Raw genomic sequence first — 10041 nt, forward strand, 5'->3', positions numbered from 1 at the left:
GGAGGGGACGCACTATAGCGGGCACAAGAACCCGGCGTCCAAAGGAAGCATCCTGGGAGGCAGAAGTATCAAAGGTATAGAACCTGATGAATGTGTTCAATGAGGACCACGTAGCCGCCTTGCACAATTGTTCTGCGGACACGCCACGGCGGGCCGCCCAAGAAGGTCCAACAGACCAAATAGAATGGGCTTTGATAGCAGCAGGAGCTGGGAGCCGAAGCATGCGCATAGGCTTGTGCAATCACCATTCTAATCCATCTGGGAAGGTCTGCTTATTCGCAGGTCAGCCACGTTTGTGAAAACCAAAAAGTACAAAAAGGGAATCTGACCTCCTGACAGAGGCAGTCCTCTCCACATAAATACGGAGAGCCCATACCACATCCAAAGATCTTTCTTCGGAGGACAAACCAAAAGAGATGAAGGCCGGAACTACAATCTCCTGGTTAAGGTGAAAAGATACCACCTTAGGCAAATAACCTTGGCGAGTTCGAAGAACTGGCCGGTCACAGTGAAAAATCAGAAAAGGTGGACGACAGGACAAAGAGCCCAAGTCTGACACCCTCCTAGCAGAGGCAATAGCCAATAGAAATACAACCTTAAGCGCAAGGCATTTAAGGTCCACAGACTCAAGAGGTTCAAATGGAGACTCTTGTAGGGCATACAGAACAACAGACAGATCCCATGGAGCCACAGGAGGGACATAGGGAAATTGAAGTCGTATAACACCCTGAGTGAAAGTGTGATGTCAGGAAAAGATGCAATTTTTCTCTGAAACCACACTGACAAGGCAGATATATGGACCTTGAGGGAGGCCAGATGAAGGCCCAAGTCTAGGCCTTGTTGTAGAAAAGCCAGAGGCCTGGAAGTTCTGAAAGTATATGCATCATAATTCTTAGCAGCACACCAGGTGAAGAAGAATTCCAGACCCTGCAATAAATCCGAGCCGAAGCCAGTTTACGGGCTTCAGCATAGTTTGAATGACCGCCTCAGAGAATCCTTTTGCTCTCAGGAGTGAAGCTTCAAGAGCCACGTCGTCAAAGCCAGTCTGGCCAGGGCCCTGAACAAGGAGGTCTGGGCGTTGAGGAAGTAGAAGAGGATGCTCTATCGATAGACCCTGCAGGTCCGAGAACCAATGCAGTCTGGGCCACGCTGGAGCGACTAGAAGTAGTATTCCTCCTTCTTGTTTGAACTACCGTATTACCATGAGCAAAAGTGACACTGGAGGGAACACGTATGGCAGCCGAAAGTTACATGGAATCACCAGTGCGTCCACGAATGCTGCTTGAGGATCCCTTGTCCTTGATCCGAAGACTGGAACCTTGTGATTGTGTCGAGACGCCATCAGGTCTACGTCTGGTAGGCCCCACTTGTCCACTAGGAGTTGAAAGACTTCCGGATGAAGACTCCACTCTCCGGCTTGCACTTCCTGACGACTGAGGAAATCCGCTTCCCAGTTGAAGACTCCCGGAATGAACACTGCCAATATGGCTGGTAGAGGACGTTCCACCCATTGGAGGATTTTTGACACTTCCATCATTGCCATGCGGCTTCGAGTGCCACCCTGATGATGTATCTACGCCACCGTGGTGGCGTTGTCTGATTGTACTTGAACAGGCCTGTTCTGTACCAGAGGCAGGACCAATGTCAACGCATTGAACACTGCCCGCAATTCCAGAATGTTTATCGGGAGGGGAGATTCCTTCCTGGTCCACCGACCGTGGAGAGAGAGTTGCTCCAACACGGTGCCCATACCTCGCAGACTGGCGTCCATTGTGAGGAGGACGCAGTTGGAGATCCAGAAGGACGACCCCTGCTCAATTGTTGGTCCTGTAGCCACCAGGTCAGCGACAGACGGACCTCCAGAGACAAGGAGATCATTTGAGACCTGATCCGATGAGGCAGGCCGTCCCACTTGGAAAGGATTAACCTCTGCAGAGGGTGGGAATGAAATTGAGCGTACTCTACCATGTTGAAAACCGACACCATGAGGCCTAGTACTTGCATCGCCGAGTGTACCGACACTCTCGGGCGAGAGAGGAAGTATCTGATCTTGTCCTGAAGTTTCAGGACCTTCTTCCGAGACAGAAACAGTCTTTGGCTGTGCGTGTCCAGCAGAGCCCCCAGGTGAACCATGCTCTGAGCAGGGACCAGTGAGGACTTCTTACAATTGATGAGCCACCCGAGGGCTTGTAGGAATTGGACCGACATCTCAGGTTGGTTGAGGAGGACCTCCTGGGAGTTTGCCAGAATCAGCAAGTCATCCAGATACAGCAGGATCCCGATTCCCTGACGACGGAGGAAAGACGTCATGACGGCCATGACCTTGGTGAAAATCCAAGGTGCCATGGAGAGTCCAAACAGTAGAGCTTGGAATTGAAAATGAAGGTTGCCAATAGCAAACCGCAGATATTGCTGATGAGAGATGGCAATAGGCATGTGCAGGTAAGCATCCTGTATGTCCAGGGATACCATATAGTCCTTGGGTTCCATGGCCAGCACAATAGAGTGCAGGGTTTCCATACGGAATGTGAACACTCTCACAAACTTGTTCAATGATTTGAGGTTGAGGATAGGCCGGAAAGACCCATTTGGTTTTGGAACAAGAAACAGGGTCGAATAGTAACCCCTGCCACTCTGGGACAGATGTACCGGCACCACCATTCCTGTTTCCAGGAGGAATTGTAAAACCAGTTGTAGAGCTTGTGCTTTCAACGGATCCAAGGGGATAACCGTTAAACAGAACTGGCGAGGAGGACGTTGCTTGAAAGAGATTGTGTACCCGTGAGAGACAACTTACCGCACTAAAGTGTTTAAACAGGCCTGGGCGAACTGCAGAAGTCGGCCTCCCATCCTGGGGTCCCCCAGGGGGAGGACCGCCCCATCATGCAGCAGGCTTGTCTTGTTTGGAAGCAGGCTGGCGGGCGGTCCAGGATTGTTTAGATTTGGGCTTAGTGGTTTTGGAAGTATGAGCCTGTCTCGGGTACGCCTACCTTTTGCTTTACCTGGAGGTCGAAAGGAACAAAAAGCTGTACTCCTAGCCTTTGGAGCAGAAGGATTAGTACTAGGGAGAAACGCAGTCTTGGCTGTCGCCAAGTCAGTCACAATCTTGTTCAGATCATCTCCAAATAGTATGTCTCCCTTGAAAGGAAGCACCTCCACGGTCTTTTTAGAGTCCAGGTCCACTTTCCAGGACCTTAACCACAGAATCCAGTGAGCCAGGATAGACGTAGTAGATGCCTTGGCCGCCATGACATCTGCATCAGAGGTCGCCTCCTGAATATAGTGAGAGGCTGTGCTAATATAGGATAGATATTGTCTGGCAGTGTCATAAAAATCCTGAGGCAGCTCATCCTCAATTGCCTGAACCCATGCGTCAATTCCTTTTTGCCGCCCAAGAGGCAGCCATAGTGGGTCTATGTACAGCACCGGTAAGAGTGTAAATAGACTTCAGGCATCCCTCCACACACTTATCTGTCGGTTCCTGAGGTGACAGTGGTGACAGGCATAGAAGTAGATACCACAAGACAGGCGACATGAGAGTCCACCGGCGGTGACGTTTCCCACTTGTTACTCAACTCCGCAGGAAAAGGAAAACGAGCTAGCATCTTTTTAGATAGGGAAAACTTCTTCCTGGAGATGACCAGGATTCCTGACGTATGTCAATTAAAAGGTCAGAATATGGTAAAACTACTTTAGCAACCTTCTGACGTTTGAACTTACCAGGTTTCTTCAATTTGGAGAATCAGCTCGATAGCCTCCACTAGGTCAGGAACATCAACTTGAGTTGTAGATTCCTTATCAGAAACAATTGTATCAGTGTCTTACGGATCAGTATAATCCCCATCCTCATTGGAAGAATCATCCGAAATATTAGTGGATTGTGAGGAAGAAATGGCCCGCTGAGATGACCCCATGGCCCCAGCAGGGCGAGGGGTAGGTTTTTGTCTAACCAAAGACTGATTTAATTGTTGTAACTGGGTAGACAGAGTATCTGCCCAAGGCGGGTTAACTACAGGGACAATATGTGGCTGTAATGGAACAGGAGGTCCCACAGGGGGCATAAGCCGTGTTACAAGCATAGTCAACATATTTGAAAATGCAGCCCAAGGTGGGTCTTGATGTACCACAGGTGCTGCAGACTGACTGGAAGGTACAGGGCACCCAGTACCTGAACCCTCGGCTGAAACCTTTTCCTCAGTCAAATCTGTGGTGCCAGCACTGCATGATAAAGGAGTGTCTGCGGATTTCCCGCCATGTGTAGCAGACATTATTGGGAATGTGGCCTTAGGGCGCAACAGTACAATATAACCAGACAAACACAGTACCTGCAAAAAAAAAAAAAAACCTGTGTTATGTGACAGCAAATGCAGAGCACAAACAGAGGATTTAAGCGCTGTGAGGTGACTGAAACACACAGTGAAAAATACCAAACAGTATCTCCTGCGGCACACTATATGTTATATGAGACCAGGACACACGTAGCCCCCCAGGGTACAGAATATAGTGATAGCAAAACGTGTGATACACAGAATAGAAACCACACAGCAGCTATAGGCACACTCGGTCACAAGTACAATGCAGAAATTATCATATATAATACAATACAATAAAACTGCACTGGACTAGCAAATCTACAAACAGATTTGTATGTATACAGATATAAAAATGCACAGTAAACATTGGATGTATATCACAGAATACTTGTACTAAATATTCATATAGCAGTACACTTGTTCTTAACTAACACTGTTTAAATTGACATGTAGAATACTTAAGTGTCTGTAAAAACACAGCGCTGACAAGGCAGGCGGTTTTACAGAGGAGACAGTGCCCAGCAGTCCCAGAGATCAGCCCAGCTAGTAGTGAAGATGGCACCAAAATCTCAGCAGGGAGTGAGGGGGAGAGAAATGCAGCTCCAGGGCGGGAACACCAGCAGTAGATGGCGCCCGGAGCTGGGGAAGGAGCTACAGGTCAGCGCCTTATCCCCTCTGCTGGACTTTACCACCGGGTACTGTGGAGCCTATTACAAATGGATTTTAGTAAATCCGGCCTGTGCTCCCTGCCCTGGTGGATATAGTGGGATCCCTGTACGGTCACAGTGTCCACGCCAGCGGTGCAGTCTGTCTCCTGGAATCGCGTCCGGATCGCGAATTACCGGCGAGTCCCACCTGGGGGACCCTCTTACCTCCTCCCTGTCATGCAGCCACGCGATCCAGGAGAGCAGCAGCAGTGGTGTGCCTTGAAACCGGTGCGTCCCTGCTGCAAGTACCCGGGAACCAAGCCGCGGGAGTATGCAGCGCCGCTGAGGGAGGTGATGGAGCCGCAGCACAGCATGTCAGAATGACATAGAAAGTACTGCGGCCCTTAAAGTCTTCTAAAAAAGCTCTTTTCAGGGCTGCCTAGCGCAGCCTCACCTGTTAGCTACAAAGAAAAAAGAAAAGCAACACACTAGGTGTATCCTGGAGCCTATCAGAAAAAGAAAAGCTCAGTATATATAGTTATTTAATTAATAATATGCCTGCTGCTCTCTACCATCAAAGGGACCACTCCACCCTTTAAATCTAAATACCATCCAAACAGAATACAGATAGCGCTGGCATATTAAAATATATTCCTTTTATTACTATTTTACACTAATTTAGTAAAAAGATAAAAATAAAAATAGTACCACTCTAGAACATAGCTGGTTTACACACAGCCTTAAAACAGTTAATTTCTCAGTCATATAGTATTAAATACAATGACAATATGCACAGATGGACAGACTTTTCTTATTGACTTCTATAAACAACACACTGCAATTATGTTTGAGCTAACTTTGTGTCCGTTTAGTATGTAACAGATCTGTGGCAATGATCGATACAATGTTGGTGCTCTGCAGTCTGTATCCAGTTAGCACTATAATCAGCCACTGTATTATTGATTTCTTTTGCAGTGGTATAAAGAACTTATTACTGCCAATTTTAAGGAAAACAGTTCACAGTAGATTTTATCAACTTCCCTCTAGACGAGGTATTAGCTAGCTGTATAACATGGCCATGTTAAAGTATAGATAATTGCTTTACCACATCCTTTCTCTGGGTTTCGTGAGCAATCCCTTGTCTCCCGGCTCTGGCGCTGTATACCTTTCTGTGAGCCTTATATGGAGGTCAGGTAGCAAGTCCCGGTAATTTGGGCAGAGTTTGGTTCAGTGGTACCTGTTAGCTGCCTGCACTGCAGGCACCAACATACAAACTGAGCTCCAGTGCGTGGAGGCGGGGCTATAGAGGAGGCGGAGCAGTGCATCCTGGGAACAGTCAAAGCTTTAGCCTGTTGGTGCCTCAGATCAAGTTCCAACTCTGCACCCCGATGTTATTCCCTGTGGAATACCAGTATACCCCACTGCAGATACTCTGCATTATGTAGTGAAAATTAGGCTGCATGACAGTTTGCCCATGGGACGATGTAATACTGCTATTAACTGAGTTCACTTAGCACAGTATGCATTTAAAAAAAACAACAACACATAAGTTTATTATCTGCACTATCCAATGTGGTATCCGTTTGGATGGTCGACCGTGTTATGGTCGACAGTCATTAGATCGACCACTATTGGTCGACATTGACATGGTCGACATGTGAAAATGGTTGCCACATGAAAAAGTCGACATGAGTTATTCACATTTTTTTCTTTTGTGGAACTTTTCCATACTTTACGATCCACGTGGACTACGATTGGGAACGGTAATCTGTGCCAAGCACAGCGGTAGCGGAGTGAGAAACCTTGCCCGAAGCTCGCGAGCCATGCAAGGGGATGCGGTGCACTAATTGGGGCTCCCAGTCACTTTACGCAGAAAACTACACCAAAAAAAGTTAAAAAAAACTCACGTCGATCTTTTCATGTGTCAACCATTTGTCCATGTCGACCAATAGTGGTCGACCTAATGACTGACGGGCATAACATGGTCGACCATTCATACCGGAACCATCCAATGTACAGCCGTTCAGGCATGTCACTTCTTCCATACCATGCTGTGTTTATTGGCCATGACAGCAATAACTGACAAAAACTATGGGCCTAATTCAGATCTGATCGCAGGGCTACGTTTTTTGCTGTCCTGCGATCAAATAGTCCGGCCTACAGGGGGGATTGTGTTTTCTCTGTGCAAGTGTGCGTTCCTATGTGTAGTAGAGATTCTAAAAACCGGTTTGTGCAGTCTCTGCGAGCCCAGGACTTAAGGCCCCTACACATTGACCGATCCGCCGCCGAGCTGCCCGACGGCGGGGTTTTTTTTGGGCAGTGACGGGGGGAGTGAAGTTTCTTCACTCCCCCGTCACACGACCCCATAGAAGTGCAGGCAAATATGGACGAGATCGTCCACATTGGCCTGCATGCACAGCCGACGGGGCACCAGTGATGAACGAGCGCAGGGCCGCGCATCGTTCATCGTTGGTGCCTCCACACTCAAAGATAGGAACGGTATCTCGTTCATTTATGAATGAGATCGTTCATATCTTTGACTCATATCGCCCAGTGTGTAGGGCCTATTACTCTTCCAGTGCGATTGAATCATGCTGATCAGGGCCGGAGCTGACGTCAGACACCCTCCCTGAAAACGCTTGGACACGCCTGCGTTATTCCGGACACTCCCTGTAAACGCTCAGTTGCCACCCACAAACGACCTCTTCCTGTCAATCACCTTGCGCATGCCCGTGCGAATGGATCCTTCGCATCATCCCGTCGCTGACCGCCAATGCCTGTTGTAGCCGTCCGACGCGCGTGCACATTGCGGCTCAGACGCATGCGTAGTTAGGATCTGATCGCCCACTGTGAGAAAACAAACAGCAGCGATCAGATCGGAATTAGGCACTGTGGGAGTCATTCCGAGTTGATCGCTCGCTAGCTGTTTTTACAGCCATACGAACGCATAATCACCGCCCACAGGGGAGTGTATTGTAGCTTTGCAAGTGTACGATCGCATGTGCAGCCGAGCTCTGAAAAAACATTTTGTGCAGTTTCTCTTTCTCAGTAGCTCTGAACTTACTCAGCTGCTGCGATCACTTCAGCCTGTCCGGTCCCGGAATTGACGTCAGACACTCGCCCTGCAGACGCTTGGACACACCTGCGTTTTTCCAACCACTCCCTGAAAACGGTCAGTTGACACCCATAATGCCTTCTTCCTGTCAATCTTCTTGCGATCGGCCGTGCAAATGGATTCTTCATTAAATCCATCGCCCAGAAACGATCCGCTTTGTACCCGTACAACACACCTGCGCATTGCGGTGCATACGCATGCACAGTAGTGACCTGATCACTGCGTGCGATCAGGTCGGAATGACTCCCTATGTTCATTCGATCTTAACTTATCCAGTGAAAACACCCATTTTCACCAGTTTTCTGTTAACACTATTTAATGAATAGGTCCCTTGCCTTCTTTGTGAGTGACTTCTAACATGTTTAGGACTGATGTGGGCCATATATCTGAGCCATGATCCTCCTTCTGCCAATACCGATCCGCAGAATGGTGAATGGGGCCCATACTGTTCATTAAGCAGCTATCAGGGCAATTCTTGCCAGAATCGGCGAGTCAGGGATGTTTAACACGCTGTATTTTGCAGATTCTCTGATGCAGGCCTGGACAACCTGTGGCTCGCCAGCTGTTGTAAAACTACACATCCCAACATGCCCTGCCACAGTTTTAGCACCCCTATTAGCAAATCTGTGGCAGGGTATGCAGGGTGTTGTAGTTCCACAACAGCTGGCGAGCTACAGGTTGGCCAGGCCTGGTCTGATGGATCACAGCTCATCGATGTCCATCAATCTGCATTTTTGATTGACAATCAGCAAATATGGCATCGTCAGAATGGTGAATCACGGCTGAGATGTTGGCAGCGGCCACTGTATCTCAGCTTCTAGTGGTCAGGCTGACCAAATAACCCATAAAAAACAGATTGCACTGTAATTTTTAAACAGAGTTGGAAAAAAAACTTACAGTATTTATTATTGACAGCAACTTCAAGTACACGGATTGTAGTTTCTGTCAGCATAATAAATATTAGCAGCATCACTCTTCATATGGCTCAAAGTGACCTCTTCTCACCAATATGTTCTATGTAAAGCACTGTATTATTCCTAATGCTTTGTTTTACCAGGGCACACAGCTGTTCCACTGCCTCCAAAATAATCTCCTGGTGTCCTATGCTTCTCACTCCTAGGCCATCAAGATGCTGGGGGGACAGGTCCAGGAGATCCTGCCCTGTGATGTTCCATTCTTGGAATGGGTAGTGCTGAACTGAAGGGTCCAACCCTAGGGGAGAGAACTGTGTCACGATATACATAAAGCAGTAGTACGTAGAGCATTACTGAAAAGGAAATCAATAGTATACAATTCCAGTATTGGGTTCGGATCACCCTAACATCTAATGTTTCCTGACGTCACTAGTGCACTCACTGTGACATTACGTTAAAGTTAACACGTATCTTTCATCATTTTAGAGTCACTCCCCAAACTCACGTTACAGCCACACACACTACGGCAGTTTTGCACTCTGGTTTCTCTAACTTTACAACACAATAGTTTTACTCCAGGCGTTCATGGAGCAAACATACCGTCACATTAATTCCCCACCTTCCAAATATGCCCTCACGGTGTCCGAACTCCAAGAGGATATGGGCTCCATTCGTGCAGCACTTCCTGGCGGATCGCCCCTCTGACGTCACGCAGGTAAAGTCTGCCCATGTCGTCCTACTTGCGGGAGCGCCTCTCATTCACAGGGAGGGTGCCTGGTCACATCCCGCCTCCACATTCTCTGTGCACTGCCATAAGCTGTGGTATGTAATACAAAACGAAAAAAATGGAAGGGTATTTAATTTATGCCGCAGAAATCTGTGAACAGCCTACTCGCCACTATTTAATAAGTTTTATGTCACTTTATAATTGACTGGTGTCATCCATATCCATATAACTTTCTAGGTAGGTGTCATGATTGTGGACGTTTTAAAAAGAATTTACAAGGGAGCACTTGCAAATGAACTGGTGCATGTATACTCCATAAGGACCT

At 47.8% G+C, this 10041-nt stretch overlaps 1 protein-coding gene across 2 annotated transcripts in view; it reads right to left on the bottom strand.

Annotated features, from left to right (window-relative positions):
- The window catches only part of CNKSR1 (connector enhancer of kinase suppressor of Ras 1), a 153103-nt gene extending 143311 nt beyond the window's left edge, over positions 1–9792 (bottom strand). Inside the window, exons 1-2 of one of the 2 annotated variants that reach the window (XM_063954744.1) lie at positions 9609–9792; positions 9130–9287 (exon numbers count right to left, since the gene is read on the bottom strand). In XM_063954744.1, the coding sequence (XP_063810814.1) occupies positions 9130–9287; positions 9609–9660 (210 nt within the window). In that variant the 5' untranslated portion in view covers positions 9661–9792. The remainder of the gene's footprint in view (positions 1–9129; positions 9288–9608) is intronic. The other variant, XM_063954743.1, reaches the window with a different exon arrangement.
- Positions 9793–10041: the final 249 nt, after the last annotated feature.

The sequence above is a fragment of the Pseudophryne corroboree genome, chromosome 2, assembly GCF_028390025.1.
Source record: "Pseudophryne corroboree isolate aPseCor3 chromosome 2, aPseCor3.hap2, whole genome shotgun sequence".
Lineage (NCBI taxonomy): Eukaryota > Metazoa > Chordata > Amphibia > Anura > Myobatrachidae > Pseudophryne > Pseudophryne corroboree.